The sequence below is a fragment of the Saccostrea cucullata genome, unplaced genomic scaffold (genome assembly GCF_032062105.1).
Source record: "Saccostrea cucullata isolate Sc308-1 unplaced genomic scaffold, CSIRO_AGI_Scuc_v1 ctg1079, whole genome shotgun sequence".
NCBI classification, from domain to species: Eukaryota; Metazoa; Mollusca; class Bivalvia; order Ostreida; family Ostreidae; genus Saccostrea; species Saccostrea cuccullata.
Window position 1 is genome coordinate 249567 of NW_026925541.1, and position 13386 is coordinate 262952.

The 13386-nt window shown below is 32.7% G+C and overlaps 1 protein-coding gene across 1 annotated transcript; it reads right to left on the reverse strand.

Annotated features, from left to right (window-relative positions):
* Positions 1-691: 691 nt before the first annotated feature.
* Positions 692-11746, reverse strand: LOC134269173 (peptidyl-prolyl cis-trans isomerase E-like). Its single transcript, XM_062751395.1, has 12 exons — positions 11635-11746; positions 8125-8223; positions 7811-7854; positions 7618-7644; positions 6130-6211; positions 4255-4352; positions 3927-4056; positions 3699-3778; positions 3015-3120; positions 2686-2761; positions 2491-2557; positions 692-787 (listed from the first exon to the last, which is right to left on the reverse strand). Exons 1-12 carry the CDS (start codon positions 11711-11713, stop codon positions 719-721), a joined length of 957 nt encoding a protein of 318 aa, XP_062607379.1. The 5' UTR covers positions 11714-11746; the 3' UTR covers positions 692-718.
* Positions 11747-13386: the final 1640 nt, after the last annotated feature.

Below are 13386 nucleotides of genomic sequence, written 5' to 3' on the forward strand. Positions count from 1 at the left end.
AATTATCTTTATCAATAATGGGCAACTTGGTTATTTTCCCTGTTTATGTTGTCCAAATGTCAAGACTTGAAACCGAAAGTAGGTGGATTTTAAAGGGGTCTTGTCTTTATACACATCATATTGCTTTCAATAACAGCATTTCAGAGAACATTCAGAGAACATTCACGTCCAACTTCCCCTTCTTTGATAAACATATATTATTTCTACATGATGGTTTTCACTAAATGTACAGCATTGAACAGGTGAATTTTTTTAATTTGCAAAATTTTTTGATATATTTTTTCTCCAAAAATATATTTTTAAAAATATTACTTTTCAAATGATATTTTCTGTTAATCAATGATAAATTTATACACTGTAAAAGTTTTAACTTTATACCTCACATAGTTTTGGAGCTATTGTAAAAATAAATTTTTGAACATCTTGACCTTTGGCAAAACCTTTAACCATTGCAGTGTACTTCACTGTACAAAACATATTCAATTATGTGGTTTTTTTAATCTTTTTCTGTTAAGTTTTCATATTTTTCTCATGAATTTTCATATTCTAATATCTGAAATGTTAACCAAGTAATCTTAAGTAGAAATAATTAACATTAATACATGAACTGTATATGACAAGCACTGCTCTTAGATATTGTTTCCCTAATACCAAGAAGAGGTCTTTATCTTTTGATGGACTTCACACTGAATTTGGTTTTTATTATTTTCTTTATTTGCTATACAAGTTCTCCACAATTTGTGATGGTGATTTTCTGTGTGGGTTTTCCAGATTTTGTACCACATGCCTGAAATTGACCATAAAAAATTAATTCAATAACAAAAATACAGATTCTCAGATCTGCCTAGGCACAGAAATTCATCAATTCAAAAAGCAATAAAACATTTTCTTTTTTTGTGATACACATCAGTGCAATACCAATAACATCACCCTCAATTATAAGAGTCTTGTTCAGTAAATTACATCATATTGACAGAATGTGTTTGGCTTGAATTTCCTCTGTCTTTATCTATATTTTATCTGAATTTACATGCAATGTTAACACTGTTAAAGTACATCTATCAATTAATAAATGTTTGGTTTTTTTTTTTGGTAAACAAGTGTCAGCTAAAAAAAATAATTACAATCAAACAAAATTGATATCTCTCCTAAAACACAATTTTTTAAGAAAAAAATCTCCAACTTTCCCCGTCTTCATTTTATCCTGATCCTGGGTTGGGCAGGCAAACATTTTTTTAATAGCCTTGTACTGGCTTGAAGTTTCCATTATGTGCCAGCCCTCATCTGTATTCTAACATATTTTTTATTCCTATTTTTATAGACAAATTGATAACATTATTCATACAGAGAGGCCAATATAAAATTATTGTTTGTTTGGAATAGCCTCCTGCCTCATTGAAATGCCCCCTCCTGAAAAAATTTTATTGACCAAAAGTAGGAAGAATTTTTTTTAATCATTTTTTTTGGCCTGTTATCACATGCGCCATACAAAACACTGAAATGTAGTGTCAGCTCTATGCAAAATTAGGTTTCTTTACTGATGGCATATACTTTTTTTTAAGTCAGAAAATGTAATTACTGTTTACTGAGATTTTTATCAAAAATTTAAATTTTATGTTGAAGAAAATGTTGAGAAAAGCTTTGAAAAAAAAAAATTTCCCTCCCTCCCTCCTGTGTCTGAAACCCTTCAGGCAGCAATTCCAAACAAGCAATTTTTTAAGGATGGCCTGATGCATTTCTACACTCACTGCTTACTGTGAAATCTCTCATTTTTGTGGGGATTTAATTTTTGTTGTTTTCAAGGTATGGAAAGAGCCATGAATTCATGGCCACCACAAAATGCATATATTACTACTGAGAAATGTTCAACCATGAAATCAAATCCCCTTGAACCAATACATGCATATCTTCCTCAAACCACGAAAATCTGACCTCTTGAAAATATGTGATTTTACAGTATTCTTAAATAGTGTTATACAAATATAAAGGACAACATTTGCAAGTACAGGTATTATATATCTTTTTGATATGGATGGTGATGTTTTATGTCCTGATATTTTTTATTTAATTGGTCAATTGCAGCATATCACTATCTAATAGCACTACTGTCTTAAAGAAATTTTACTTTAAAAGTACTTATTCAAAATTATTGACTACCGTATATACTCGCCTATAAGTCGGTCCGCCTATAAGTCGGATGTATTTAATAAGCTTTTATATCAGAGGGACTAACATTTCATATAATATATATTTTTTGATAGGATGGTGATTTTATAAGTCGGATATTTTTTATTTTTGGTCAATTGCAGCAGATATCTATACTCCCAAAAATCCGAAATTTTACTTTAAAAGTATATAGTATATACGGACTAACTTTTTTGAAATTAAAAAAAAAAAATCTTTCAAGCAGATTAGTTGGTTAACTGATTAATTACCCCACACCTTATTATTAATTAATTCATATCTTTAAGAATTGTAAACAAAGCTAACCTCCATTTTCCTGACCACGTCCATTCCGTCAATCACTTTCCCAAAAACAACATGTTTATTGTCCAACCTAAGTTCAATAAGCAGAAAATACAAATTACAAACTTCATTGATTTCATGCAAACTAAATTTGGTATTTTTTATAGAATTTTTTTTCACAAATAATTGAAATTTTGCATTGTTTATAAAGGAGCTCACCAGTCTGTTTTTTCTGTGCAGATAAAAAACTGTGAACCATTTGTGTTAGAACCTGAATTAGCCATGGATAAGATACCTGTTCCAAAAGCAAGGATGACATCAAATCATTGTAATAAATATCTTATTCATTAACAAAAAGGAGTGGTATCAATCTTATATGTATGCATTCTATTTAAGTAGTCATTCCCTGGTAGTTACATTGATCATAATGGAGTTTATGTGAAGTAATTCATACAATTCTCATTTTTAGCATACTTACTCAGCAATATGTACTATTTTGAACTGAGTTGGAGGAGCAAGTTTTAAAAGAACTATCAACAAGCACATACCTGGCCCTGTGTGTTTTAATGTGAAGTTTTCATCCTCAAATTTACGTCCATAAATAGACTTGCCTCCTGTCCCGTTGTGGTTTGTAAAATCACCTCCCTGGCACATCTCAATATATCTTAAGGAAACTAATATTACAAATTTTATTATATTGATTAAATAAATCTATCAATATAGTCAAATTTACAATGCTATATATATTTCACAGAAAGAGATAGCAATGTCTCCATTTTTTTCAAACTTGTTCAGTTTCAAAGTTTGGTCAGCATAGGACTTACTTACATGTAGGAATGGGCCTACTCCAAAAACTTAAATGTTAGATCAAATACATCTTCTAGAGTAAGTCAAGGTTTGTTTTACCTGGTACCTGGTCACCCATCATATGCAACTTTTAAAGCAAGCCTGGTGGTGTAAATCCCTAGATGCATCATCTACTGGTTCAGATAGGACTTTCAAATACTACTATGTATAACTTACTGGTACTTGAGAGACTTAAACAAGGGGGTTGATGATTGCTTATAGCATAATGATACAGCATAAAGTAACTTTAACTTTGCCTAGGTATTTAAAGATTCAAAGTTTAAAAATAATAACTTTACAAAGAGAGGTTACTTGGCATAACAGACAAATTCACACAAGTTTTGAATTTTTAGAAATATAAAGATAAGACTTGTAGTGAAGGATACAAATTGTGGTATCACCCTGTGGAACGTGCTTCCTTTGTAACCGAAACCCTTCTCGTGGGTACACAAGCACCGGAAATTTTCTGGAGAAAAAAGTTAAATCATTCAACAAATGTTGACAGAAAATAAATAATCTTTTCATTGAACTGAAACTTTATTGAAAAAGCTCATTCAGAGTAATCATACAACATTCATGAATGTACAGATAAATAAGAGATGGGGTGGTTTTACCTGCTGTTTTGGGGACGACGTCCGCCCTGAGATCTATGACTATCCTCCCCGTACTATTCCCCACCTTGACATCCAGGTACACCTGTGGGTTACCTGTCCTCTGTTTTTTGGTGGGCGGGGCATCTGACTCCTAAGATATACATGTACACACATATAAAACAGGTAGTGCTGGTATGACATCAGATTTTGACTTACTCCCTACTTCTAAATTCCGTTACATAGGTATTCATTTTACTCTAATGCTTTGAAGTTTCTTTTAATATCTAAAACCATTAATTTCTAAATTTGTTGAGCTTGTTTAGTTTCCATTTTTTGGTATAATACTCACCACAGACTCGTCTGTTTCCCCCTGTGGGGCCTCACTGGATTTTTTATCTGCGGTTGTTTTCCCAGCATACTCTTGGAGCCAGGTATCTTCTGACCACACTATAAAAATATAAAGCACAATTTCTACATCATATCATTTCATGAAAACAATCAAAATTCAGAATATACAAGTTTCAGAAAAAAAAATCTGTAAAAATCTAAATACATTCCATCTCTGCCATCATTTATGGGGAGAGACTTACATACCGGGTAATTTTATTATGCCAAAAAAAAAAAAATTCTCAAGCCAAAAATTTGAAAATTCAATGTGGCAGGCAGGTTCCCTTTTCAATATGTCAATAAAATTGATTAATGCTACAGTTTTTGACCTGATGCATTGGTGCCTGAAAAACTATTGATTTATTTTTTTGGCCATATCTCTGTGAATTTTTTTTATATAAAAGTATGACAAAAAACCTTCTATTTTTTTCTAAACTGGCTTTACCATGGAACAGTTTTTATGCTATTTTTGCTATTTGTTAAATAGTCAGTAATCTATTCACAGAAAGCATTCCTTTCCCTTGCTTTTCATTCCAGAGCTCCTCTTGTTTTAATCCAGATTGTGATGTAAGAAAAGTAAAGTCCGTTACTAAGTATGAGGACAATAGCAAGTTAATCACCCCCCCTCGACAACAACTTTTCCCTCGACTATCTCTAGTTGCTGTCTTGGAGGATGATAACCTTGCTATTGTTCTCATAACCAGTAAATACGAGGGCTGTTCGAAAATTATTGAGACATTGTGTACGTATATTTTGCTTTCTAATGAACGTCTTTCGGTGAAAATTTGCATATACGTTTGACATACACTAAGAATTAATAAAAGCAAAACATATTTTACAAATATTAAATATTTTCTGTACAATGGTATATAAATGCGTCATCAGTAGGGGTACCCGGAGCAGTCACGAAATCAGATATTGAAAATATGTAACAACAACATTCTAATTCTTCTTGAACCCATAATAAGAGCGAAAATAATTCTGTTTATGTGTATAATTTTTCAGCTTTAATTCAAATTCATGTTGTGCAACTTTGTGAGAATTTTGATCAGGAATACGGAGATCATGAAAACATTAAGCGCTAGAGAAATCTGCTAAGAACGAAAAAATGGATTTTGACGTCAAGGGCAGAGCAGTGAACATACCTAAAATTTTGTTTAACACAATGTAGAACTCTTTTCCAGACGCAACGACCTGCTAAAACAATAACAACGAGAAAAAATAATGTGTTAGGGTTTGTTATTTCATTGCTATACATTTTTTTTTTACAATTAATTCAACCAGAGTAAAATCAAAAGCTCAGGACGACCATCAGTTATTATGAACGGTATTAATATCGTTGACCCGCATTGCATAAATCGGCACTGCATGATATTAAGTCATCTTTTCCCACAAATGAAATTTTTACACTCGGGTAGCAATAGCATACATTTTTAAGGAATAGTTTAAGAAAAGAGACTGTTTGATTTTTTTTACTGTTATATGTAATTACAAAGAAGGAAAAGTATTACACGCTTCCTGATCATTTTACATGCGAAACCCTCTCCGGCTGACAAGATGTTAAATGATGTAGCGATGCTGCTCCGGGTCGATAGACATTTGCATGTTTATTATTTCACCAAAACATTTCTTATTATCATAGGAATTCGAAATTTTGCATAAGTGTTTTATTCGTTCTTTATAAAATGTTGATGAATTTTCATGAAATTATCTCCGTCCTTTATGGAGTAAATGTAATTGTCTCAATAATTTCCGAACAGCCCTCGTAGGTGTTTCAAATGTGTATTACGGATTTCCCCTTTGGAAGGTTTCATCAATATGATGTGTAAAGCAATACCTGCTCTGGAGCTACCCTCTTTGATCTTCATTGGTTTAGCCATGTTTACTCTTAGTGTGCGACCAAACATCTCTGAATCATTCTAAAATAAAACTTCATCGATTAACATCAGTTTCTTCAATCAAAAATTTGAAAAATGTGCATGTTTCATAAGTGATTTTGCAAGATCTTTTGTATAGAAATCATTGAACATGTGATACTAATTATTGATAAATACAGGATGTTTACTTGCTTACCTTGTTCTTTTACTTAAGTAATTAATTTACTATGTTGATAACAAGAAAAAAAATGGTGGGAAATTAACAAGTGGATATGTAAATGTGACAGATAATTTTTGTCATTTTCTAGTTTAGTGTATTAGATTTCGTATGGCTTTGCTATATATGAGGGGTGATCAAAAAGTTCACGAACTATCTCTATATCTACAAAACCACAATTCAGATTAGAATGAAATTCGGTACACACATAGCCATACACGAGGTCTATAAATATCATATGCTGAATAAAATTTTTCTCCTTGTTTGTTACATCACAATGTGAAAATGACGTCTCTATGTAGGTCACTTGTGACGAAAAATGGTTGTCTCAGTCGAACTCGTTCAACGAAAGACTGTAGAATTTATTGTATATCTTAGAAATCCCTCTACAGTATCATATAATAATTTTTACACAGTTTATTAAGATAAATAAGTTCCTATTTATTCAATTAATGATTGGATTGATCGTTTTAGTGAAGGAAGGCAGATGGTTAAAAATGATACTTGTCATCTTGACCAGTGAAAGCAAGTTTGAAAAGATATGTGTTTTTAATTAAGCAATTTCTTATCAAAGACCTCCAATTTACACTTTGAAAAATAGTTGAATATTTGAACAATAATATACTTATTCAATACCTAAGATATTGTTTACTTTAGATTTTAAACATATTAGATATGATAAAAAGGAGGCACCAATTCTCTATCCACCTTGAATAAAGGTCTCTCCCGAGACAGAAGATTTGTGTTTTAATGGTCGCCATGCTTATTTTTGGAAAGGATATTCTTATCCACCATTCTGTTGCGGAGATTTGACCATTTCTGACAAATGAACTGTTCTTGTCATAAAAATTAACTCACATGGAAAGAAATATAAAACTCAGAAAAATCTTTCAACTTTTGTGACAGAACGCTACGGAGGGGGGTCACGAGACCGCCAATATCACGTGATTCGCACATGCGCAGAACGGTGGTTGATGTGCATTAAAATTGGAGAGAATTAATTTAAATTATGATCAACATTGAAACCAAATATTTTTTCTTTTATGGAAGTTATTCAATTAGTTCGCGAACTTTTTGATCACCCCTCGTATTTATGTCAACATGTTTTAACATGCAGTCCCAGTTTGACATGGAACATGTACAGTACATGTATTAGAATGGTTGTTTTACCATGCTATCTTAGATATACAAATCAAACAGACAGACAGACAGACAGAGAGAGAGAGTTTACCATGTTATCTATGGCAGCTGCAGCATCCTACAACATAAAAAAACATTGCTGATTAATCATAGAATGAACGAAGTAGCTTTTAACACTGTTTAAAATTAAACAGTTAATGATATAATTATAAACATATACTACATGTAGTATTATGCACTTCAGTTTTAAATTTAATTTCCAAGTAGATGGAAGGAAACCTTACCTCAGCTAGTTCAAACTCCACAAAGGCAAACCCCCTGTGTTTCTCTAGGAAAAATGAAAACAATGCATGGTAAAGATTGCCTTTCATTTCCAATAATCCATATAAATGTGTTTAAATCATGGAATGTGAGTCATTCTTTTTTATGTTATTAAGTAAATTTTCATTAGAAGTTTCTCCATCCAACTGAATGTCAATATTTAAGATGTTATAACTTAATTTTAAACCATTTATTGTGAAGGAAAAACAAAACCTTGCCAATATATCCGCCTCAAAGTAATGTCCTGCATGCATGTACACGTGTATTAAGATATTACCTGTTTCATAGTCAAGGGGAATGTTTATGTCTAAGATGTCGCCAAATGGAATAAAAGCTGCATGTAATGTCTTCTCGTCTACCTCCTCTGCCAGTCCTCCTAGAAGATAAATGACAGATAATTCACAGATATTTTATTTTTTGCTTTGTTCTTACATGTTATTTTGAGCTCACTTTGCAAATAACACTTAGCTCAAATCACCCTGCTCACTAAAAGTTTTGCGGGAAAAATGTACCCAGACCCAATAAAAGAAAAAGTTTTCACACAACCCCCCCAGGAAATTAAATGAGACCAAAGGGCCTTAGCAGTCACCTGAGTGTAGTACTACACTGTACAGGATACTACAGGTGGGTAATAGCTAGTGCAGCGATGCTCATCACTTCGACCCCTTAAAGCATCACCTGGGCGAAGTTTGGACTCTGCACAGTGCACATTGATACGAACAATTTTTTTATGCAGTTACTTGGGTCCAATAATCCTTAGTTAGAATGATCTAACTGTGTCTCGGTACAAGCCCTCACCACAGTTAGAATACGTCCCATAAACTTGCAATGTAGCAAATCAGAGCAGATCTGCTCCGAAACGATTTTGAAGAATATAAAAGGATTTGCACTAGAAATAACTACCAAATTAATCAAAACAAACCTTTTTGAGATTGCTTATGCCTTTTATCCCAGAAAATAATCCATTTAAAGAAGAAAATCCAATTAATTTTCTCAACGTTTTTCTCTCGCTTCAAATTTACCTGCCATGTTTACTTTCAGAACTCTCTAGATTGTTCATAGTAAATTCACTGATTTATAGAGAGTACGAGTTATCGCCCATGTTTCTTTTGCTACATTACGAATACAAACGAATTTTATCATTATAGGTCCGTAGGAAAATCATTAACGATAGAACATTCTATCTAAATAATCCTTAGCGAAATGCATCTCGCCCCAAACTTCATTCTTGTGGTAACAAGACGTTTCAAGAAAAAAATAAATGTTCCTTGAATGATTTTAATTGATATATAGCAGATAATTTGTAAATTAAATGTTCTTCATTTAATTTGCACTGTTCAGATTTCGAATTGGTAATAGGGCAACATGATACATATGATGTCAAGTGACGTCAGAGTCTATACGCAGCAATTGACACGTTCAGTTTGACTATCCCGGTCTTAATTAAAAACTGAGTAAGTATTTGCTCTCGCCCTGCCTGTCGCACCGTCAACAATGAACATATTAAAACATGATTTCATTTGCAGTGTGAAAATTCATAATTTAAAACAAGAAGAAATCACTTCTTAACTGTATCTCTCTTGCTGAGAAAATTCAGACAGACAAACCAGGGCACTTTTTTCATATATAGGTCAGGTCCAGTACAATCACTAGATTTAGCTACGTAGGTAGAATTACCTACGTAGCTTTATTTACCTACCTCAGGTAGCTTTATTTAGCTATTTTTAGGTAAGTTTTCAAAAGTTTTCTTTTTATTAAAAAGAGACAAGAAGTCGCAATTAAATGACTATTGATATTTATAATAGGGAGGCTTTAAAAAACAATTCAAAGCAGAGATAGTTTATACATTGCTGCGTTTGGACAATTTAGAGCAAAACATGTAATTCCATTGTTTGGTTATCTGACCATACGGTGAGGTGCGGTGAGGCATGACTGAGTATGATTACTTCACATTGTACTGAATAATTACAGACCTATTATCGTGTTGACCGGAACTGGACTTCTTTGTCATTTCATTCAAGGAGTAACTTCTAACTGTCATACATAGCCCAAAAACTTTCAGAACTTTGATTGCAATTGCGCAGAAAAAGACATTTTTCCAAGAGGGATTTTTTCATGAGTTGTTTTCAGATGAGTTCAAAGTTGAAAATGATCACTGCATCAAAATGATATCGTCTGCACACCCTGAGAAAAATGCTTTTTAATAGAAAAAGATCAATTTGGTAGGTAAATAAAGCTACCTCAGGTAGGTAAATAAAGCTACGTAGGTAAATCAAGCTACGTAGCTAAATCTAGTGATTGTACCAGACCTGTAGGTCTATTTGAGTAAAAAAAAATAATAACAAGTTGTTTTTAATCGTTAAATCAAGCTTTATAGCGAGCGCAGCGAGCGTCGCGAAGCGAGCTCAATAGACTAACGTGTAAGAACCAGAGTTTTTGAAATAAAAAAATATTCACTGGTCAAGTGGACCAGTGATTTAGTGAAATTTACCGGTCCACACAAATATTCACTGGTCCATCAGCATACACATATTCAAAAACAAAAAAAATGTTTTAATTCCAGTATAGGCCTTAAAAATCAATAGGGTCAAATATCCCCGGACTGAATTAACCAGGTGTGATATTTTTAGTGGATAGGGTACCCAACATGGCTGCCTACCGCAGAAAACAAAGTTCTAAATGTTGTGGGGATAATGTTTAATTTAACAATAATGATTATGAACTCTTTATATCAAAGGTAAATAATGATTAGGTTGACATATGTTGTATCCCAAATAAAGCTACAATTAACATTTTTGTACAAATTGAATTAACTGATTGAACAAATACAGATACGACAGAAAAAAAAAAAATCATGACTATCTGTCGTAAAAGCCCTTGAGTTTATTCTATCATACACACAGATTCAATCCTTTAGACTATCTCACAAATAAACTTAAAATTCACAGGTTAAGAGGTTAAAACTCCGGAATGGTCCAATTTTTTTTACCGGTCCTTTGGACCGGTTACATGAAGAAAATTACCGGACATTTGAAATATTTACCGGTTTTGCCGGTGGGACCGGTGGATTTCAAAAACTCTGAAGAACAGAGGAAATTCGGATTGAAATCTGTACATACGTCAGCCAAATTTCTCTGTGCAACATTCCCAGAATTCCTGCACTACCCAATGTCCTTTAATATATAAAAATAGTAAAAAAAATATAAAGGAACATTGTTTCTTACCGAAATCTTAACGAAATGATTTTGCCTTACCTTATTCAAAAAAATACCCCCATGCCACAACACCGGCTTTCACCTTGCCCTTCGGAAATGATACAAATGACGTCACCGGAAACTTACGAATTTTAACGATATGCTGTCGGTTGCTTCCGTGAAATAGATAAATAAATAAACAATATCTTAAAGCATACAAAGCTTTCAGTTTGTAGAAAACTTTCAATGAAACAAAAAATAACTCTGCAATGTTTTTCGACCAAAATTGTGCTAGGTCTATAGTTTAAACCAGACGCTCGGCCGTTTCCTTAAGCTCCGACGAGCTCCGTGACGTCGTGTGACGTCACAGCTAGTCGCGATGTCTCGTGCGACTTGATGTTAGAAGTGGCTGATCAATTTCAAGCGTTTTGATGGTACAACTGCGCTCGCCTCAACGGTCACACCGTAAAACATATTAGTTATTGAATTTTAGAGACAGAGATAAATCAAAAGATTGTGTTGGACCTGGTTTCTTCAGATCTGATTAGCCCATTTTTACTTCCGTTTACTTGTGTATAAACAAAAAAACTAACCAACATAGACGATACGTTTGTTTTGAGCCGCCATGCTGAAAATTATCAATGTGAATAAAACGCATCGCACATGCACCATGAAACACACTCGAATGAAGCGTTTAAATGATTACAATTCGTTAGAGGTGTCTTGGTAGTTTGTACGTGTTAATTCTACTTGTTCTTCTTACGTCTGTTAAGTAATTTTCTGGAAGTTAATAATTTCACTACATTTGTTGAATCATTTAGTTACAAGCTGACATAAAATGTCGTAAATATTTTTAAAAATACCATTTACCATGATTTCAAATCTCAAAAGAATTGTTTAAAGAACGACTGAAAGGAAATTCCCGGGTTTTTGTGAGGTTTTGGCGCATCTACTGATCTAGATTTTTGTCAATGGTAAAGTTATTTCTGCGTATTTTTAATGCAGACGACTTTTAAAAGGAAAAAAATTCTTGTTCTGTTAACTTCAAATCAATCGTAAAATTATTGTCCAAATCTATCTTTTGATAAATTGAATTTAATACATTTGATGGATGTAATATTTTTGGAGGTAGTTTTTGTTCATAAACATGTGAAAAAGATGTTTTATTTTTACTACCTTTAGCTTTACTGATAAAAGCTTTTGCATAAGTAAGGTGTTAGTTGTCAAACTGATGTTTGTCCGTCTGCAAACAATTTTTCAGTTTAAAACGCTACTCCTCTTACCATTTTTGCTCAATTTCCGCACAACTCTCAGCAGGTCCAGCACAATCTCTTGATTAAGCTATATAGCTTTAAAAAGCTATATAGCTTTATTAAGCTATTCAAAATAGCTTGATAAAGCTATTTATTTGCAATTTTTCACAAAAATGTTTTTTGAAAGAAATAAACAAAAAGTCGCAAATATTACACTATTCATATATGTACCATGGACTATCAAAAATACAACCTAAATCATAGAAAGTTCTAACATTGCTGTTGTTGAATACTTTTAAGCAAAATATGAATTTCCATTGTTTGAGTAACAGTGTGTGCGGTGAGGCGTGGGTAAGTATGATTGCTTCTCATTGTGCTGAACTGTTACTAATCAATTATCCTGTTGGCCATAACTGATCTTCTTTATAATTTCATTCAAGAAATAACTGTATGGTCACTCATCAATAGCCCCAAAACTTTTAAAACTTTGAGTACAAAGTCTCTCAAGGAGACGCAATTTGGTGAGTGATTTTTACATGCATTGTATTCAGAAGAGTACAAAGTTTAATATTTCCACTGCACCAAGGTGCGACTTTTTGCACTTTTTGAAAAAAATAACACAATTGAGAAAAAAGTCTAATAGAATAGCTTAATCAATCTATTTTGAATAGCTTAATAAAGCTATAATAGTTAAATCAAGCTATATAGCTTAATCAAGAGATTGTGCAGGACCTGCTCAGGTACTTGGGTCTTCATGTGTGTACCTGAAAATGTATGTACCTTATTGATATGTAAAAAAAGTAAAGGTATGCAGGCTTCGTAATGACGTCTACTCAACTCGCTTATTTACAAGGCTTGTTCTTTTTTAAAAAAGATGCTGCACCTACCAATATTTCTGCACCAGACGTCTAGGAACATTGATTACTAATTGTAAAATCCCTCACACATTATTGATTGCATTTTGGTAAAAAATATTTTCATTGGAACTACCTGTGATTTTATTTGTATACTAAATCTTGTGGATTTTGTACCAAACTGTCAGAGGATTAATGTTTTAAAGAATTGTTAATGATTAATATTGAAAAAATTAAT

Coding starts and splice junctions, on each gene's coding strand:
- LOC134269173 (XM_062751395.1), bottom strand. CDS start 11,713: ATGGTGCATGTGCGATGCGTTTTATTCACATTGATAATTTTCAGCATG. Junction 4,353..6,129: donor AGAGGGTAGCTCCAGAGCAG/GTATTGCTTTAC, acceptor ATATTTTTATAG/TGTGGTCAGAAGATACCTGG. Junction 2,762..3,014: donor ATTAAAACACACAGGGCCAG/GTATGTGCTTGT, acceptor CTTTTGGAACAG/GTATCTTATCCATGGCTAAT.